Here is a 19,402-nt window from a genome sequence, read left to right on the forward strand (position 1 = left end):
CATTTGTATGTTATGAGTCTATATGTTACCAGCCATAAGAAGCATCAGTTAGCTTAGCTTAACTATTAACACTTAAAGAGCCTTTACTCTGATCGCAAACTGGACCAGATTCTGTTGCTCTGAGAGATGACCAAGGCTGCCTGCGATCCAGCGCGTCTTTGCGCAACCATGGACCTGCAGCCCCATCCCACGTCACTTAGGCTGAGGGGCGTGCAGAATGCTCTGGGGCCTGAGGACACGGCGTCTGGACCCTGCCTGCGGCCGGAGCTCGCGTGCCTGCCGGCACGGTGGTGACTGTGGGTCTCGGTCGGTGCTGGTCGAGCGTCTGTGTGATATTTAGTGTGCAGTTCTGGGCACCGTCAGTTTACTTTGGGGAAGTCTAGACGGGGGTTTTCAGCTGTTCCGCAGACGTTTTAAATTTCAGTTTCAGCCCCGTTCCCAGCCTACTGAGTCAGGATCTCGGGGGTGGGGCAGGGCCCAGGATTCTGCTATAAATAAGCACCTGGGAGATTCTCTGCCCACTCAGGTGGTGACCCAGTTAGAACCAGGACAGGCCTAGGGAGGACCTGTAGCATCACTGATCCAGGCACTAGCTGGGTGCTCTGAGGTCACCTGCCCTTCACAGACGACCCGGGACTGGGCTGGGCTGGGGCTCCGGGTCTCTTAGGACCCACGGGTCCACTGTGCCGCTTCTGTGACCCTCACAAGCTGTCTAGGGTGTGCTTCCCCTTGAGCCCCTTGGGGCTGGTGGTCTGCAGCCCCAGGGCTGCTGCCCATCTTCACAGCAGCCGGGTACTGCTGCACGTCCTGCCCTGCCACCCGAGGTCCACCCCCCATGCCCCACACAGGGCCCAGAAGAGGTCTCTGAAAGCTCTGTGAGGAGCTCATTGATAGTAATCAAGGTCAGTCTCAGCATTCCTGATGACTCAACCTCAGTGCTATGGTCTCATGCAAAGAGCCGACTCACTGGAAAAGCCCCTGATGCTGGGAAAGATTGAGGGCAGGAGGAGAAGGGCAAGACAGAGGATGAGTGGATGGATGGCATCACCGACTCAATGGACATGAGTTTGAGTAAACTCCAGGAGCTGGTGATGGACAGGGAGGCCTGGCATGCTACAGTCCTTGGGGTCACAAAGATTGGACATGGCTTAGCGACTAAACAACAAACAGTAACAACCTCAGGAACTAATTTTTTTTTTTTAGTTTTATTTTATTTTTAAACTACAATATTGTATTGGTTCTGCCAAACATCGAAATGAATCCGCCACAGGCATACATGTGTTCCCCATCCTGAACCCTCCTCCCTCCTCCCTCCCCATACCATCCCTCTGGGTCATCCCAGTGCACCAGCCCCAAGCATCGAACCTGGACTGGTGACTCGTTTCATACATGATATTATACATATTTCAATGCCATTCTCCCAAATCATCCCACCCTCTCCCTCTCCCACAGAGTCCAAAAGCCTGTTCTATACATCAGTGTCTCTTTTACTGTCTCGTATACAGGGTTATCGTTACCATCTTTCTAAATTCCATATATATGCGTTAGTATACTGTATTGGTGTTTTTCTTTCTGGCTTACTTCACTCTGTATAATAGGCTCCAGTTTCACCCACCTCATTAGAATTGACTCAAATGTATTCTTTTTAATGGCCGAGTAATACTCCATTGTGTATATGTACCACAGCTTTCTTATCCATTCATCTGCTGATGGACATCTAGGTTGCTTCCATGTCCTGGCTATTATAAACAGTGCTGCGATGAACATTGGGGTACACGTGTCTCTTTCAATTCTGGTTTCCTTAGCGTGTACAGACATTTCTCCAAAGAAGACATACAGACGGCTAACAAACACATGAAAAGATGCTCAACATCACTCATTATCAGAGAAATGCAAATCAAAACCACTATGAGGTACCATTTCACGCCAGTCAGAATGGCTGCAATCCAAAAGTCTACAAGTAATAAATGCTGGAGAGGGTGTGGCGAAAAGGGAAGCCTCTTACACTGTTGGTGGGAATGCAAACTAGTACAGCCACTATGGAGAACAGTGTGGAGATTCCTTATAAAACAGGAACTAATTTTGTAGGTAGATTGTATTTACGCCGTACTTCCTCCCGGTCCTTGGAAGAAAGGAAGTGCTTACTGCTTCTCTACCTGGAAACACGTTAGGCTCTTAAGTTCCTGCAGCGACGTTAAGGATGTCTCCCCATCTTAGGGTCGACAGACTGCGTGTGCTACTCGACCGTCGGCACAAACGACGCGGAGACGTCGGCTCTGCACATCATCGTGGGTAGGCGCCCCGTCACTGCTGCCCGGCTCGCGGGACCCCAGGGCTCCAGGCACACACGGGCATCCGTCCGCCTCGCCACGCGGGTGCCCTGGCCCGTCCCCCCACGGGGCCCTGTCTGCCGCCCTCCCCTGCCACCATCCAGCTCGTCCAGCTGGGTGACCCTGAGAAACACAGGCGCTGCTCAGACCCTCCAGGGCCCTCACCCAGCCTTGGGGCGCCTGGCACCCGTGCCCCGGCCAGCTCTCCCCTCACCCCCTGCACTGGCCAGGCGTCCCCCGCCTGTCTGGAGCCCTGCTCTCAGCTCTCTTCCCTGCTCAGGGCTCTCATCCTGGGGGGACAGACCCCCCCAACTCCTCTAGACGGCGCGTCCCCGGGGCAGGAGACCCTGCAGCAGTCGTCACTGCTCGGCGCTGTCCAGGCGCCTGCAGGGCCCCCGTGTGGCTCCCTGCCCTGCCCTCGTCCCCGACGGCAGTCCTATGCTCCGTGTCCCCCGCAGTCACAAGGGCCGTGTTTACAGGCGGTGCCTTCGTGACTTCATGGCTGAGAAGCCAGGCGCCTCGTCCTCCTCCTCAAGACCACTGTCCTCTCAGCTAGCAGCCTTTAGCGAGCTTCCTGGCCGTGTTGTTGTTCCCTCCCCACAGAGCAGCTTTCCAAACCCCTTTTGGAAATCTGAGCCAGGCTCCCACGCGGCCTCTCTCCGCAGGGGACTCGCTGTCCATGGACGTGTCGGCCGTGCACCATGACAGCACACTCCTGCGGTACTCGGTGTCCCTGCTGGGCTACGGCTTCTACGGGGACATCATCAAGGACAGCGAGAGGAAGCGGTGGATGGGCCTCATCAGATACGACTTCTCAGGTAACCCGGCTCCCGGCCTTCCCTGCGCCCCCAGCCCCTGCCTGCTCGCTCTCCCTGGGGCGCGGGCCCCCGGCTCCCCGGGTGCAGGGCCGGGGATGGAGATCGACTGACCCCAGGTCAGACAAACCAGTGAGGGTCTGCAGTTTCAGGCCGTGTGGAGCACCAGCTTGTGGCGTTTAAATGCAGAGTGAAGTGAAAGGCTCTGTCGTGTCCAACTCTTTGCGACCCCATTGGACTATACGGCCCATGGAATTCTCCAGGCCGGAATACTGGAGTGGGTAGCCTTTCCCTTCTCCAGGGAATCTTCCCAACCCAGGGATCGAACCCAGGTCCCCTGCACTGCAGGCGGATTCCTTACCAGCGGAGCCACCAGGCAGCCTCCATGCAGAAGGGGGCTTGAAAAGACAAAGGGCTCAAAATCTGGCGCTCTTGTGGTTGAGGTGAATGCCTTGGCTGTATTCACTTATTTATTTTTATTTTTTGGCTGCACCACGTGGCTTTTGGGATCTTAGTTCCCCGATTCCTCAGGCCCCGGGCAGTGGATACGAGCGTTCTCGCCACGGACCGCCAGGGATCCCCTCCTTTTTGGTTGTATTTAATGTGGCGTTTCTCTGGTCACTCCCCTTATGGTTCACCTTTGGGTGAAATTTACAGGCACACCTTGGAGACACGTAGGGCTCAGTTCCAGACCCCTTTGAGAAAGCAAATGTCAAAATAAAGCAGGCCACGTGAATTTTTTGCTTTCCCTGTGCATGTGAAGTTGTGCGTACACTCGGGGGTGCTGTGTGCAGTAGTATTGTAGCTGAGAAAGGTGCATACCTCAGTCTGAAAGTTCTTTACGGTTAAACACCGCTAACTGCCATCTGAGCCTTCCATGAGTCGTAACCCTTGTGGGGTACAGGGTCTTGCCTCCATGATGCTGCTGACGGATTGGGGTAGGGGGTGCTGAAGGTGGGGTGTCGCAATTTCTTAAAATAAGACAACAGTGAAGTTGGCCGCATCAGTCGACTCTTCTTCCAGGAACACTGTCTCTGTAGCTCACGGTGAAATTTGATAGTGCTTAACCCACAGCAGACCTTCTTTCAGAGCCAAGTCAGCCCTCTCAGACTCGCCTCTGCTTGTCCACCGCGCTTGTGTCGTTTTCTCGTCCTCACTTCGGCCGTCTCCGTGGCATCTTCCCCAGGACTAGATTCCGTCCAAGAAGCCGCTCTCTTTACCTATCCACGAGGAGCAGCTCCTCCTCAGTCAGCATTCTATCATGAGAGCCAGCCCCCAGAGACCCCAGAGCTGAGGACGACAGGCCCAAGCCTGGGGGTGCGCCCGGGGCTTCACAGGCAGAACCCGAGGCCACGAGGGGTCCCTGGTGGCCGAGACGCCCCCTCTGCCAGCACGGAAGGCGGCCCTGGAAGCCAGGAGCCTGCAGCGCCCCGAGACGGCGGCGGCGGCTCGGCCAGAGGCCGGAGGGGCCCTGTCCTTCTGCGGATGCTCTGTCCCCGGCTGCCCACCAGCCCCTCCGCGAGGCTGACGGCGCTGTCTCCTCTCCCTCCTGCTCCGTCCTCAGGGTTGAAGACCTTCTTCTCCCATCACTGCTACGAAGGCACAGTGTCCTTCCTGCCAGCTCAGCACACGGTGGGCTCCCCGAGGGACCGGAAGCCCTGCCGGGCGGGGTAAGCGCGTCTCACATGTGTGTTTCTGTTCAGATGATGAGACGGAAGCAGGACCAGCTGGGGTTGTGAGTGGGGCGGTCCTTGCAGTGTAAGATGGGGGCTGCTGTTTCATCATGTCCAGCGGCCAGGGTCCCCCAGACCCTGAAGGGGTCCCCCACACCCTGAGCTCTGAGCCGCTGACTCGCTTGTCACCTACTGGACCAAACGGCCGCTGTGTTACCTGTCGTGCGAAGGGAACAAGGGCTCAGGAGGGTCCACGGCAGGCGTTGCAGCTGGTTTCTGCTCCTGCCGGTGCCCCCCACCCGCCCAACTGCGCGCCAAGCTCACCCCTCCCCCGAGCCGACACAGGGCCCCCAAGGGATGCGACTGGCTTTTTGTAACTTCCATAAATTTCTGAGAAGGATATGTTGCCCGTGTAATTTCTAAGAGTCCATCTGATTTTGAGAGCTCAAATGAACATGCAAGGGAAGTGTTTCTAAGTGGCGCCTCCGAGGCTGCAGGCCTGCTGCGCGGGCGGGGCTGGCGGGCCCTGCTGTGCACGTCGCCGACGCGGCCGCTGTCGCCGCAGGTGCCCCGTGTGCAGACAGAGCAGGCAGCAGCTGGACGAGGAGCAGAAGCGGTCGCTGGACGGCCTGGACGGCACGGGTAAGGTGTCTGGGCCCAGCGGGCCCCTCCTCCCTCTCTGTGGAGCACCCGCGCCTCGGTTCCTCCAGGCTGAGCGCCCGTGGGCTTTGCTGGACCTTGGGGAAGAGCAGATTTTGTGGAAGGGCCCCTCTCGCTGCATCCCTATGAGTTACTCCGCGCATATCTCCAGAACACTCTAGAACTGGGGGTTCAGCGAGTGGCCTCGCTGAGGCCTTAGATGAAAGTCATGGGAGATTTGTGGATGCTGAAATTTGTCTCATGTCATTTCCATACATCACACAGTACTTTCCTCATTTTCTTTTTCCCGCAACCATCTAAAAATGTAAAACTCAGTCTTAACTCACAGGCCACACACACTCAGGTGGCAGGCCAGATCTGGCGACCCCTGCCCTAGAGGTGGTCCCAGAGCCCCCCAGCCCCGCCCTGGGGAGGACTGCCTCTCGGGAGGTGACTGCGGGCGGGCTGTCTCTGTGCTGATGCCGAGGGGTAGGAAGCCCACCCCCGCCTGCCGGGTCCCAGTTTAACATGGCATGAGACCGTTGGATGGTATCACTGACTCGATGGACATGAGTTTGAGTAAGCTCCGGGAGTTGGTGATGGACAGGGAGGCCTGGCATGCTGCAGTCCATGGGGTTGCAAAGAGTCAGACACGACTGTGCGACTGAACTGATGCTTCCTCCCACTTCAGAGGAGGTGGAGGAGTGGAAGGTCCTCTGCGGGCAGTTCCTGGCCATCAACGCCACCAACATGTCCTGTGCCTGTCCCCGGAGCCCCCAGGGCCTCTCCCCGGCCGCCCACCTGGGGGACGGCTCCTCCGACCTCATCCTCATCCGGAAGTGCTCCCGGTTCAACTTCCTGCGCTTTCTGGTCAGGCACACCAACCAGGGCGACCAGGTGAGGGTCCCGTGGCCTCCACGCCGCCTGCGGCAGCACAGCCTCCGCCCGGGCGGCCCCGCGGGGCATCGCTGTGCGTGCGAGGGGCCGCAGCAGAGACTCCTCTGCCTGCCCTTCACCCACTGTGAACTCGGCCATGCTTCCTCCGTATAAAGCCTCACTTATAAAGCCTTGACTCTGGACACCAGGCGACGCAAATGTCTCCACACGCTCCCCTGTTGTTTCTCTTCCTGTTTACAGACAGGACAGGCCGATGCAGCGCCGTTTTCTGTTGCCCTCGCAGGCCACTTACAGCAGTCTGCGGGCTCCCGGGAAGGGGCTCTGCTGAGACCCTTAGTCACAGCCACGCGTGTAGTGACGCGGGGTCGGGGGGATCCCGAGTCTAACGCTGTCCAGACAGTTGCAACTCTTGATCGGGCTCAGGTTGTAGTAAAGTTCATGGCTGTTAAGTTTTTTCTAAGATCTGGCCCAACAGTGTTTCCATGTGGCTTTTAAAGTACTGCTTGTTAAAAAGGTAAAGAACGGTACAAGTCGCTGCTCGGGAACCACGGGATTCTTTAATAAGTGCCTCGAGTGTGGATGAGACCGGGTTTTAAGCGTGGTGGTGACCATTTCTCGTGTCCCCATGCTGTGGGGGGCCCCTGGGAGGCCCCGGACGGTGGTCATGCCCCCAGCGCAGCGCCGCTGAGAGTGCGTTCCCGTCTGGCTGTCTCTTGCTAGTTTGACTTCACCTTCGTGGAAGTCTATCGCGTCAAGAAGTTCCAGTTTGTGTCGAAGCCCGCGGAGGACGAGGACAGCAGCGTGCTGGGCCGCGGGAAGAAGCGGCTGGGACCGCTGTGCAGCGAGCACCCCACCTCCTGCTGCTGCCGCGCCTCCAGCAGCAGCTGGAACTGCGACGGGGAGGTGCTCAGCAGCCCGGCCATCGAGGTCAGGTGAGCGGAGGCGGCACCTCACAGCCTGGCGTGTGAGAGCCCGCCGTGAATGCATGGGTGTGCCCCGGGGGCTCTGGGAGCCTGGCACCCTACAGCCTGGCGTGTGGCAGCCCGCTGTGAACGCACGGGCATGCCCAGGATGGTCCCTGGGAGACACCCTTGTCCCAGTGTTGGGAGGATGCTGGGGGTGGAAGCCTCTCCGTTTCACTTTCTCTGCCACACCCTGCACGTTGTTCCCTCTCTTGTCTCCTAACGACTTAAACTAACAAACTCCCTTCGTGGGCGCTTTCAGAGCCCTGGGTCCACTGACTCCACCAGGATGTGCTCCAGCCCGAGGAACCCACGGCCAAGCTAAGGTCCAGGGTGCCAGGCCTGCCCCTCCAGCCCCAAATCTATTAGGCCTATTGTATTTGGACTTGGGAATCTGCAATCTGGTTATATGTATTACATAACCAGGTGAAATGTAAGTGCCGAGAGAGATTTTTTTTTAATATAAGTGCCAAAAAAGGTTTTTTCCCCCATGGAAGAACACAAAACGCATTCTTTTTTTTTTTTTTTTTTTAAAAAGGGCTGTTGATGGAGGTGTGGGTGCAAGCGTGCTAAGTTGCTTTAGTCGTGTCCGACTTTTTGTGACCCCATGGACTCTGGCCTGCCAGTCTCCTCTGTCCATGGGGTCTCCAGGCAAGAATATTGGAGTGGGTTCCCATTCCCTCCTCCAGGGCATCCTTCCCACCCTGGGATGGAACCTGTATCTCTTACGTCTCCTGCGTTGGCAGGCGGGTTCTTTACCACTAGCGCCACCTGGGAAGCCCCTAAGAGATTGAGGGGAACTGTTTAATTCTAGAAGGATTCTTTCCATCCTGTTACAAGAATCTTTAGGATCTTGAGAGAAAAGTGAAAGTGAAAGTGTTAGTCGCTTAGTCCTGTCCAACTCTTTGCAACACTTTGGACTGTAGCCCGCCAGGCTCCTCTGTCCATGGAATTTCCCAGCCAAGAACACTGGATTGGGTTGCCATTTCCTTCTCCAGGGGATCTTCCCAGAAGAACTCGGGTCTCCTGCATTGCAGGCAGATTCTTTACTGTCTGGGCCAGCAGGGAAGCCTACTTTAAGCAAACCACACTGGGCCCTCGTTGACCATCGTGAGTGGGTTACATGAGGAAGGTGGCCACGAGCGGGCACGTAGCCCCGCCCCCGCAGCGTGGAAGGACAGCTGGGGGCACATCTCCCACGTTTCGGCTGCGCGTCCTCGCTTATAACCCCGCTGTAGATGGCTTCTCAGGCAACCAGCCACTGACCCCGGCCGGGCCTCTCTACCCTTGGCGTCCAAGCAAAGCCATGGGCAGGGGCAGACTCTCCAGCCTCCTGAGGCCCAGCCTGCTTGTCCCTGCTCTTGCAGCCGGGGTGCAGCCAGCGTGGCAGTGACCACACACCTTGCATCTCAGGGCAGGAGGGCTCCAAGGTCCCAAGAAAGCCCATCCCGCGGTCCTGTGTGCGGGGCTCCACTTTCGGTCGACTTATTTCTCAAGTTCAGGAAATGCAAGTATTTTTAATGACGGCTTAGGAACGGTTGACAGTTGGAAAGGTTCTTTCGCGAAATAGATCCTGTGCATCTTGATAGATATTACGGTGTCTGGAACAGCGCGTCACTTCGGGGGTTTTTATGACCCAGCATCTCTGAGGCGCCTGTGACGTCATTCATAACGTGGGGAGGAGGCCCTGCTGGGGTCGGGGGTGGGCCCAGGAGCCCCGGCAGACCTCCAAGCCCCAGGCTCACACGCTGTGCTTGTGGTGGAAGGTGGGGCCCCTCGCCTCCCGGACTGCATCTCCTGACGCTCAGAGTGCTCCTCGAGGCTCGGTTCTGATGAGCGGACCCAGGAGGGGAGGGAGCTGGCCTGTGGGGCTGTCCCTCTGCTCATGGGTGGGTCTGCACGGTCCTGGATTTCCGCTTGGCCGTGACAGCCCTTTGCAAACTCAAGTCTCTCGGGGGTGTCAGGACATTTCTCCGAGCCCCTGACCCGCCCCCTGGTGACTGAGGTCTGCCTCACCCCCGGGCCGGGGTTCGGGGTCTCAGTGTGACCCTCTGTCTCCGCAGGGTCCACTGCCAGCTGGTCCGGCTCTTCGCACGAGGAATCGAAGAAAGCCCCAAGCAGGAGTCCCGCGGCTGAGGGCCAGCTGTGGGAACCGTGTCCCAGACAATGACGACAGACCAATTATGTTGCGATACTTTCAAATTTAGAAATTTATTTTTGATAGCTGAATATTGATTTTAGAAAAATAACGTTTTCGTCAGCAGTTTTTGTGGATGCATTTGGTATTTTCGGTTCTGTGTGCGTCTGTGGGTGCATCTCATGTGTCTCAGCCCCGGCAGGTGGCCCGTGCCGGCTGGGGAGCGCGGGCCCCTTAGATTGCAGCCGTGCTGACGGCCCGCCCGTGGCTCTAACGCAGCAACTCAGGGCGGCGCGTTGCACCGCAGGCGTCCATGGGGTCCCTGGGCTGCTCGGCAGGACCTGCCCTGCAGCGCTGGTGGTCAGCCCCTGCTCAGTCGCGGTTCGCTTTGTAGCACTTACCTCTTCCCTCACAGTTAGAGCAGCGCATCTGGACCCTTCCTGTCTTGCACGTCTACAAGGCAACGATGTCCTGGTCCGCCTCCGGGGCAGCCTGGTCCAGCGCGCGGCAGGCACTCCCCAGGCTGCACTCCTGTCACAGCAGCGCTTCTCGACAATCCGGCGGGAGGACAGGTCAGGCGCCTCGGAAACCAGCCGCTCGTGGCGCCCTGGCGAGTGTCTCAGCGCTCAGACGCCCCGAGCGCTCTCCCCACGGCGGGGGCTGCCGTTCCCCGGGCTCGGTGGCCCGACGGGAAGCAGCCCGTGAACTTCGGACCGAGCGCCCCACCGCCGTGGGGAGAGGGTCCCACGTCCCGGGGTGCCCTTCCTGCAGCCCCGTCTGTACACCTGATCCCAGCCCATGCCTTTGTTGTCTTCACACTTCCATGTATTTATTGCAAGGCGCGTCCTGTAAACCGGAACAGCATACAGTGTCCTCGCTGGCCGTGTTTTCCTTTGTTTGCTGCGCAAGTGCGGGCCCCACCCCGGACCGGGGGGCGCCTGGCCTGGCCCCGTTTCATCTGTGTTTGTGCTTCTGTGCGTGGACGACGCACCTGCAGCAGCTTTATCTGAGACCTAAGAGGATGCTGCCCCCATTTGGACTTGTGAAAAGGGAGTTCGACTGTTACAAGAGACGGCTTGAGGGCCACCGGCCACCACACAGGGTCCGGCGGTCACCTTCGCGTCTAACAGATGTCCTTCATTCTCAGAACTCGTATGTGTTGCATGTCCTGTCTCATTCCCACCCAGGGCAGCTTCGACAGGAGTTTTTCAGGAGACCGTGTTTCTACAGGGTCCCCAAGAGGGTCTCCGCGGTCTTGATCGTCCCTGCGAAACGTCAATCACTGGTCTGCCCCGAAGCCCATTGTGTTGCTAGAAAAACAGTGTAGGCCGAGTAAGCATGTTCTGTTCAAGAAGGAACCCCCACCCCCACCCCTGTAATGCCACGTGGTCCCCAGTGGCCTTGGCCATATTCACCAACCGCTTGCTGACCTTCAAAACCGCAGATTCTGGAACTGTCCCTGGGGGTCATGTGACTGTCTGAGCCCCCACCCCCACCCCAGGCGCTGCGGATGACCTCCCCCCCCCCAACCCCGGGACCGGAGTACCTCTCTGACCTTCCCACGAGCCAGGACTCTGGTGGAGTGACCACAGCCTAAACTCCAGGATTTTAAGGAAAAATCGGAACTGATGGCTGGACGGGGAGGACCCGGGGTCGGGGTCGCTGGGAAGTGCTGGTCCAGTCGTGACCCTGTGCCCGGCGATGCCGCAGTTCCTTGTTCCCAGTTATGCGGCGGCCAGGGCGGCCAGCGTGCCAGCCCCTCGGCGCCAGCCGCCTCTGCCCTCACAGCGGCCCCGTGGAACTGGCGGTGGCAACAGAAAGGGGCTTAACTTCCTTTCTAATCTTGCTGGCTTCAAGGTTAGAAGACGGCGAATTTGCTCCGATATGTTTGAGAAGACCAATAAAGTTGTTACTTTGGGCAGAATGTGGCTTTTTTTTTTTCTCTTACAAATTCCTGTTGTCTTTCAAAGCAGAGTATTTTTTTGTGTGAAAACACGTACAATGTAAAGAAAATGAGCAATGGTGAGCCCACCCCCCACGCCAAGGAATTGATCTTCACCCCCAGGCTCCTCCCCGTGTGCCCTTGTGGACCGAGCCTCCCCTGCCCCCACGGAGGAGGGAACTATGGTTTTAAAACTGGAGCGAATCGCTTGCTTCACCCTCGTGAGGGGATCAGAACACAGCACCCCACGTGGGCCACTGGGGCGTGAGGGTGTTCTGAGCAGAGGACAGCGAAGCAGCAGCGAATGCAGACAGAGCCGCCTGCCCCTCCCACGTCTGCCTGGAGGGACACGCCCTCCCAATTGTGCAGGTCAGCCCCCCTGCCCTCGGGGGCCACCCGTGTCCCTGGAGACAGAGCCAGACCAACCTGAGTAATAAAACCACCCTTCCGTTCTGTTTGCCAGCCCCTTTCCCTTGTGGCTCAGCTGGTAAAGAATCCGCCTGCAATGCAGGAGACCTGGGTTCAATCCCTGGGATGGGAAGATACCCTGGAGAAGGGGAAGGCTCCCCACTCCAGTATTCTGACCTGGAGAATCCCAGGGACTGTATAGTCCACGGAGTCGCAAAGAGGCGGACACAACCGAGCAACTTTCACTCTGGTCCATTAGTTTCCCCGCAAATAAAATTCCTCAGTATGTTCACGTCACCCAAAAAGCCCAAGCTCCCTTTTCTTTATCTTGTCACTTCTTGACAAATTTATTGCCCTTTATTAAAACGGCATATAAAACCCTGACTCTGACCACCTCTTTGGGTCAGACTCTTTTTCTACAACGGCCTCCAGGAACAAAAAAATACGTCAATATTAGCATTAAATAAACACTCTATGCCTTTTCTCCTAACTTGCCTTTTGTTGATTTAACTTGCAGACTCCAGTAACTGAACGTAAGAGGGTAGAAGAAAGGTTTTTTCCCTTCCCCCCATGTGTTTATCTTGAGATAGTGTATTTAGTTTTGCAGGTTTTGCTCTTTACATAAAGTCATCATACTGTGTCATTTTCTGTAGCTTGTCTCATTTAGCGGGTATTAAAACATTTTCATCATGAAACAGAATTTTCCAGTCTATTAACATTGCATATGTTTTCATTTACGTCAGTCCTCATTCATGTCTTTTAATAGAGCTTTAGAATTTTTCCACATCTCTCAATTTGCATTTGTTCTTAAAAACATCATTATTGTGAGGCTACTCTCCTTTAAGTAGAAATGCAGTTGTTTTTTGAGTGGGATTATATCAAAAAAGGTTGCCTCATTTATCTGCAGGCCTGGGGGCTGTCTGTAGTCACAGATACTGGAATGTTTGTCTTCCTTCACGACCTTGTTGGTGGGATGCCAGCCCTTGACAGTGGAGGATGCTGGGTCCACAAGAGGAAGGGGCTGGGCTTCCTGTCCCAGTGGTTTTGGGGCAGATCTCAGCGAGCCGGACACTAGGGTCTCCCTCGGATCACCGACCACAGCTGCCAGTCCCAGACACCCCTGCAGTCCTCAGGGTCCCTCACGCCTCACTCGAGTCTCTGTTTCAGCAAATAACTTTGGAATCAGCTTTGCCAGTTGGTTACCGTGGGGAGAACTGGACCAGACTGAGTTCTTGGTTCACCATAAGCACCCCACTTTGGTCAGCGTGTGGCCTGCTTATCTACCTGTCCGTCAGTCATAAAATCCACTCCCCAAATGCCATGTTGTAAACAGCACCTGTGGAGAGAGCCCCAATTCAAGAACAAGAACGTTCATCTCGTTCCCTCTGTGCTCCCATCTCCCCCTTCTGTCCCCCAGACCCCCCTGACCTGCACCGCCGGGCCCCCAGCACAGGTCACTGCACGGCCCCAGTGGCTGCAGAAGCCAGGCAGGTTCCTGCATCCGTGTCCAGTGTCGGCGAGTGGATTGGCGGAACCACACGTGGTACCAAGGACCCCTCTGCCCAGGGCCCCTCGGCCTCCCACCTCTCAACCTCAGCATGGGGGGGGGGGCTGCAAGCAGCACCCAGCCCCAGAGATGCCCACGGTCCCCTGGGAGGCCAGGCCTGAGCTCCCTCCACCCTCCAGGGTGTGTGCCTGCCCCTGGACACCCCTCCCCGCCAGCCACCACCCATCACCGGCTTCCTTCTTCTGGAAGCCAGCCTCTGCCTCCCTCTTCCCAGCCTGTCCATGTGCATAGCCCCCCACCCTGCCCCCACGGCCCACTCCTGGGGGACCCACCTCGCCCCTCGGCCTTGACGCCAAAACCCCACTGCCCTCCAGCGCTGCTGGCCACGGGACCCCGCCAGGAAAGCCTCCCCACACCTTCCCCCACTGTGAGCACAACACAGGTTTATTTAAATAAAAATTTATAATTTATACAAGACTTTTTTCTTTAAACAAGGTTTTTTTAAAAAAAAAAAAATGTTACAGGAGAATTTTTTTTTCAATTAGTTCTTCATACAGTACAATCCTTTTGTAGAACAAAAGTTACACTGGTAAGGAGTATTTACAGATTGAAAATAGACTCAAGCTTCAGACATAAAAAATGTTAACATTCATTCTAGTTCCGTGATTAGTCGCAGAAATTAAACATCTGCCCAGATTTACACGATTCAGTAAAAACGACACGGGCTCTCGCCGACAGGGCGTCTGTCTGCCCAGGCCTGCACCCTCCCAGCGGAGGCCCCGGGCTTCCAAGCAGGGCCCGCCGCGGCCCCTGGCGGCCGCCCCCAGCACATGGTCAGTTTTCATCTCCCTTTCTCCTCGGAAGGGACTCAAACCAAGCCACGCGGCTCTGAAGACAGCAAGTCCGCTCCCCTGCAGGGCCCCTGCCCCAGGCTTGGGGACACACGCTGACCACACAGTGGCCCCAGCGAGGGGTCCGGCAGCACTCCCGGGTGTCGCCCCCGCAGTCATCCTGGACCCAGTCCAGGGCCACCCTGCCTGCCTCGGGCCCGGAGGGGGGCCCCACTGGCTGTGGACCCTCCCCCAGCCCGAGACTCGGTCCACCTGTGCTGACCAGGGGCCAAAGCCCCGGCTGAGGGTGGACTCCACCTACGTCCGTTCAAGGTCGACCTGCAGAATCAAAAGATCCCAGCGCCGGGGGGAATGGGAGCCGGGCTGGCCCCGCCCTTACGGTCCGGACCGGGGCGTGTGCTTCGGGAGCTGGTGGGGGAGGCTCCCCATGGGGCGGGGGGACCCCTCTGGGGGTGTGACCTGAGCGAGGCCACCGCGTCACTCACCCGACCAGCAAATTAGGAGCAAAGGTAAAAATCACATCTGAAAAATGATACAAAAATAAGAAAAACAGCTTGCTCTCTGTAAAAAATATAATCTTCTGTTTCTTCAAAAAACAACCACCCCAGTGACACCGGGGGATGCGGGACAAGCTGAGGGCCGGCGGGGCCCGTTGCTGGAAGTGTGCTGAGCAGCTCGGCATGTCCATCCCCGAGGTCTCGGGCCAGTCCCAACACCTCGCCGGCTTCCGACGCCAGGCCTGCGAGGACCCCGCTCCCCTCCATCTGGGGGCACCAGGGTGCGGCCGGCCTCCGGGCTCTGCTCTCTGCTGCTGCCAACGCCGAGCAGGCTCAGCACCTCTCACAGCCCACCTGGGGGTGCCTGGGGCACCCCTATCCTTCCTGCTCCAGCCCATGAGCCCCTCACCCAGCCGGCCCTGCAGCCTGGAAGCCGGCACGAGCCCCGAAGCTCGGAGCCCCCCGAGCGGCTGTCGTCCTTGGCGTCTCCGCATCCCCGAGGCCGATCGCGGGCCCCCGAGAGGCTGGCCGGCATCGTGCTCCCAACACGCGTGCGGGGGCCTCCTTGAAGGGCCGGCCCGTCCACGGACGCTGGCAGGGACCCCCCTCACCCGGCGCGGACGTCCCTCTCCACAGGGAGGCCCTGCGCGCTCCTCCTATGGCTTTGCTGCAGAAGAGCTGCTGGTGCCCGGGACCCGGGCTGGGCGATCTCTGCCCCGCGGGGACCGAGGGGGCCCGGCCGTGCCTGGCGGCGGGTCCCGTGTGGCGTCGTCCTTCCCAGTGGCCCCCGCATCCACGGGATGAGCCCTCGAGAGCCCTGACCCCTGCACAAAGGGGTCTACAAAACGCAGGGTCAACACAACGGAAACCACACATCTGGGGGGATTATTGCAAAAGATCATGAGGATGTCCGATTTTTTTTTTCCACTACCAAAATGTTGAGAAAAAGAAAAAGAAAACCTTCCAGAGGAGTCCAGGAGAGCCAGCACTAGCTGTCACTGCCGGCGGCTGCCGCGGACGTGATCTTCATGTACTGGTTGAAGATGGTCTCGAACGCCTCGTCTCTGTGCACCATGGCGCCGAACACCAGCGGCTGGCGGGAGGGAGCAAACAGGCGCAGGCGGGAGTCCACGCAGGCTAGGGACACATGGGACCAGGCCACGCAGGCAGACCCCCACCCCTGGCCCACGCCCACCTCCGGGGCCCCAGCCAGCACCTTTACCTTCTGGGTTGACGGCGTGGACACGGCAATCCCCATGCCCGACCCCGGCAGGACAGAGAGGACCTTGTACTGAAAGCAGACAGCAGGCGCGTCGCCTTGGGGCTCTCCTGGGGTCAGGGCCACCTTCCCTGCACCCCAGGACCTTCTCCTCCCCACACCCCAGGACCTTCTCCTCCACGGAGCCCCGGACGGCAAGACCCCCACAGGCCCAGGCCTCGCCAGCCAGAGAACACAGGTGGATCATGTGCCTGCACAGATGCCACCCAGAAGCACAGCCCGACGGTTCACACTCTAACCAACCCCGCTACCAGGGTGGCTCCCTGCTTCACGACCCCACAGCCGCCCGCTACTGAGATGGGGGGTGGCACCCACCTTCTGGATGTCTGTGATGTCCACCAGCTTGATGACTTTGTTCCTCTTGGAAGAGCCAGACTTGGAGCTTTCGAAGCACAGATAACTATGGGGGGGTCAGGGGAGTGGACAGAATCCAGCACGTGAACCGGGGGCCACGCCAGCAGCCGACCCACAGCCCTGACACGGGGCCCCCTCACCGACTGAGACATGCCGGCTTCCTACAAACGGTTTCGCTTTTACAGAGTCCTGTGGCTTCTTGAGTCTAAAGCCCAGCGCTCCCACCAAACCCCACTCAAGGTCCCGCAACAAGGCCCGCAGGGCGCCCTGCGGGAGAGGTGTACATCCAAGGCCCAGGGTCTGCCTGGGGGTGGGGTTAGGGAGGCGTGGTCCTCGGCAGAGTGTGGGGGACGAGGTGGTCAGGGGGCCCCTCAGGCTGAGACCAGGGTCTCCTCCCCAGCCCCCACCCCCACGGGGCAGCTGGGCTGCTTCGTCCCAAAGGGGGATGAACAAGGAGCCTGCTGGCCGCCCTCGAGGCCCAGGCCGGGGAGGGGGCCTCCCGCCACATGACGAGTGCAGCAGACCAGGGCACCCCGGTTACGGCATGTTGGACTCCAGGGCCGGGGCCCAGTGGCTCTGGGCGGCTCTGGGCAGACGCTGGACCGGGGGGATGCCTGCTCAGACCCTGGCCGCCTCCGGGGGTCGTGCCCACCTGCACCCCACTCACGGCTCACTCACTTCTCCGTCACGTACAGGACCCCGTTCCTGATGTAGTCGGTCGGCATCTTCCGGTCCCGGTTTATCAAGCAGCACCGCCAGCCGTTCTCACACACTAACGGGAACAAAGCCAGACAGGACTCGGCCGAGACGCTCCCCCCGGAGACGCCCGCCCCGCACTCGCGTTGGCAGCGTCAGTGCCGGCTTCTGGGGAACGTCCGAGGCTCGCCCTCCACCATGGGAGGAACCCGCAGCGGCAGGGGCTGAAGCCGCTGGGAAACGGGCGCCCCCTCCCACGTGGGCGGGCAGGGGCATGAAGGCAAAGCCTGGTTTAAACAGATCAAACTGGGGCCATGGGTCTCAGAGCACACGGGTCAAGGTCTAGGTCAGCAGAAAGAGAGCTTGGGAGAAGCTCAAGGCTGAAACTTTGCAAAAGGTCTTCCGCCAGCCAGGGTCACACACGACAGAGGCCGCAACATCTAAGCCGCCCTGCCCATGCCTGCTTGCCTTTCTGCTGCCAGACCGCCCGCCGCAGATGCGCCTGGCCGCTCCGACCTCTGGCCCAGGGGGCTCTCCCCCGGCCCCCATGGCCCGTCCCTGCCTTTGGGTCCCAGCACCGGGGCGGGTGAGCCGCCGGGCCTGGCCACGGGCTCAGCACACACGTACCCGCCAGGGGACGCTCATTCTCCGTCAGGTTGAAGATCTCGTGGAAGTTGCCCTTCTTGGCGCCGTGCAGGCGGCCAGTGTCCTCGTCCCTGCTCAGGCCGGCAGGCACACTGGACACGCAGCTCCGGGAGGAGGCCGTCTGCAGCTGCGGAGGCCCGGGTGCCTGTGAGCGCCACCCACCGAGGGGGCGGTGCACACAGTCGCCCCCCACCCTGGGCCCAGCTGCAGACGCGGACAAGAGGAGAGGCAGGCACACCCAGGCGTGGGCGCACACCCCCCGGAGGGCCCCCAGGGGACCCGGCCCTCCTCGCCCCATGAGCCCCCTACCCTGGGCAGAGCTGCCTGGCCGCGGGGGGCCCTTCTTACGATGCCCCTCCCAGCCGCTGAGCCAAGGCCGAGCCGGCTCGTGCGGTCAGAGCGGAGCTGGCCGGCGCTCAGCCCCAGGGCAGCTCACAGCCACGCTGCGGACACCAGGCAGGCCGAGGCCCTGGCCACCGACCACTCAGACAGAGTCAACCACGGCCACGCACGGCCCCCCACCCCGGGCCGGCCGAAGCTCCGGCCACCGAGACCATCAGACAGAGTCAGCCACAGCCACGCAGCACGGCCCCAGGGCGGGAGGGGCGTCCCAGGGTCACCGCACCTTGTCGCGTCCCGACAGCAGCCGGAAGGGACAACGCGCACAAGACCAAGACAGCAGAAGGGGCGGGGGCCGCATGACACGAGGTCACGACCACCCGCTGAGGGAGCCGCGTGGGACGCCCAGTAGGGTCACCCTCCACCCCGGGAAGCCCGCCTCCTGGCTCTCTGGTTAAGACGCTTAGGGAGCCTGCTTAAGGTGGGCCTCACCCCTTGCGTCCACTTGGGTCTGTGTGACCAGAGCCCACCCACGGGTTCAGCGAGCTGTGTGCTGCACACCTGGCCTGTGAGTTCAGGCCCCCAACGAGCCTCGCGGTCCCAGAAGCCAGGAAGCCCGGCCCACGCTTGACCCAGAGCTTCCCTCCCACAGACAGAGGCATCAAGGCATCACTGGACACCCAGACACAAGGCTGAAACCCAACATCACCTCCTCCAGGAAGTCCTCCTACACCTCCATGGGAGTCCTACCGAGCCCAGAATCTCCCCACTAGTCTGGGACCCCAAGAAGAGCAGCAAGGCCAGCGTGCCCTCCGCATCCTGGCTCTGGACATGGTACCCAACGCCCACAGAGCCTTCCACCAGCCTGTGAGCACTGAATGTGCCGTCTCAGCCTTGCTGCCCAAGCCTCCGAGCCAGGGATCGGGAACCAGGCCCTTCCAGGACTCCAGCTTCCAGCACCCTGAACCCTCCTGCCTGGGGCCTGGGGGCCCACCTGGCTGGGCAGGGCCTGCTCCTCAGCCAGTCTGGATGGGCAGGGGTCTTTCAGGTGGGTGGGGACCTCCCCCAACAGCCGTCCCCTGCCCAGGGCTGTCCGGCTCTGGGATAGTCACCCTGGACCTTGGGATAGTGGAGCTGGTCACGGGGAATTTGCCCGCACAGCTGTTTCATTTCCAGGGCCCCACAAGATCAGAGTCTCCCCAGGAGCGGGTGCAAGGCACAGCGGGGCAGGCGGGCAGGCCTCCCCAGCGGCATGCGGCCTACCCTGCGCGACACGGCGGTGCTGGAGCGTTCCTTGAGCTGGGGGTCCGTGGGGAGGCTCTTCCAGATGATGTAGGGAGTATCGTACTTGGCTCGCAGCCTCGGGCAGCGTTTGAAGATAAAATCGATGAGGAAAAACTTGATTCCGGCGTAGAGGCCTGGGGGACAAAT

At 59.4% G+C, this 19,402-nt stretch overlaps 2 protein-coding genes across 6 annotated transcripts in view; one reads left to right on the forward strand and one right to left on the reverse strand.

Moving 5' to 3' along the window:
* Nucleotides 1–11,374, forward strand: part of CERK (ceramide kinase) — a 38,883-nt gene extending 27,509 nt beyond the window's left edge. The window contains exons 9-15 of the mRNA XM_045165205.1: nt 2,218–2,292; nt 2,996–3,148; nt 4,710–4,815; nt 5,384–5,460; nt 6,149–6,354; nt 7,075–7,286; nt 9,380–11,374. Coding sequence (XP_045021140.1) covers nt 2,218–2,292; nt 2,996–3,148; nt 4,710–4,815; nt 5,384–5,460; nt 6,149–6,354; nt 7,075–7,286; nt 9,380–9,452 — 902 coding nt within the window. The 3' untranslated portion in view covers nt 9,453–11,374. The remainder of the gene's footprint in view (nt 1–2,217; nt 2,293–2,995; nt 3,149–4,709; nt 4,816–5,383; nt 5,461–6,148; nt 6,355–7,074; nt 7,287–9,379) is intronic.
* A 2,379-nt stretch (nt 11,375–13,753) lies between these two features.
* The window catches only part of GRAMD4 (GRAM domain containing 4), a 66,921-nt gene continuing 61,272 nt past the window's right edge, over nt 13,754–19,402 (reverse strand). For 4 of the 5 annotated variants that reach the window (XM_045165220.1, XM_045165221.1, XM_045165219.1 and 1 more), the window contains exons 14-19: nt 19,235–19,389; nt 17,615–17,759; nt 16,970–17,063; nt 16,253–16,337; nt 15,881–15,949; nt 13,754–15,751 (exon numbers count right to left, since the gene is read on the reverse strand). In XM_045165220.1, the coding sequence (XP_045021155.1) occupies nt 15,647–15,751; nt 15,881–15,949; nt 16,253–16,337; nt 16,970–17,063; nt 17,615–17,759; nt 19,235–19,389 (653 nt within the window). In that variant the 3' untranslated portion in view covers nt 13,754–15,646. The remainder of the gene's footprint in view (nt 15,752–15,880; nt 15,950–16,252; nt 16,338–16,969; nt 17,064–17,614; nt 17,760–19,234; nt 19,390–19,402) is intronic. The other variant, XM_045165218.1, reaches the window with a different exon arrangement.

This window comes from Bubalus bubalis, chromosome 4, assembly GCF_019923935.1.
Source record: "Bubalus bubalis isolate 160015118507 breed Murrah chromosome 4, NDDB_SH_1, whole genome shotgun sequence".
NCBI classification, from domain to species: Eukaryota; Metazoa; Chordata; class Mammalia; order Artiodactyla; family Bovidae; genus Bubalus; species Bubalus bubalis.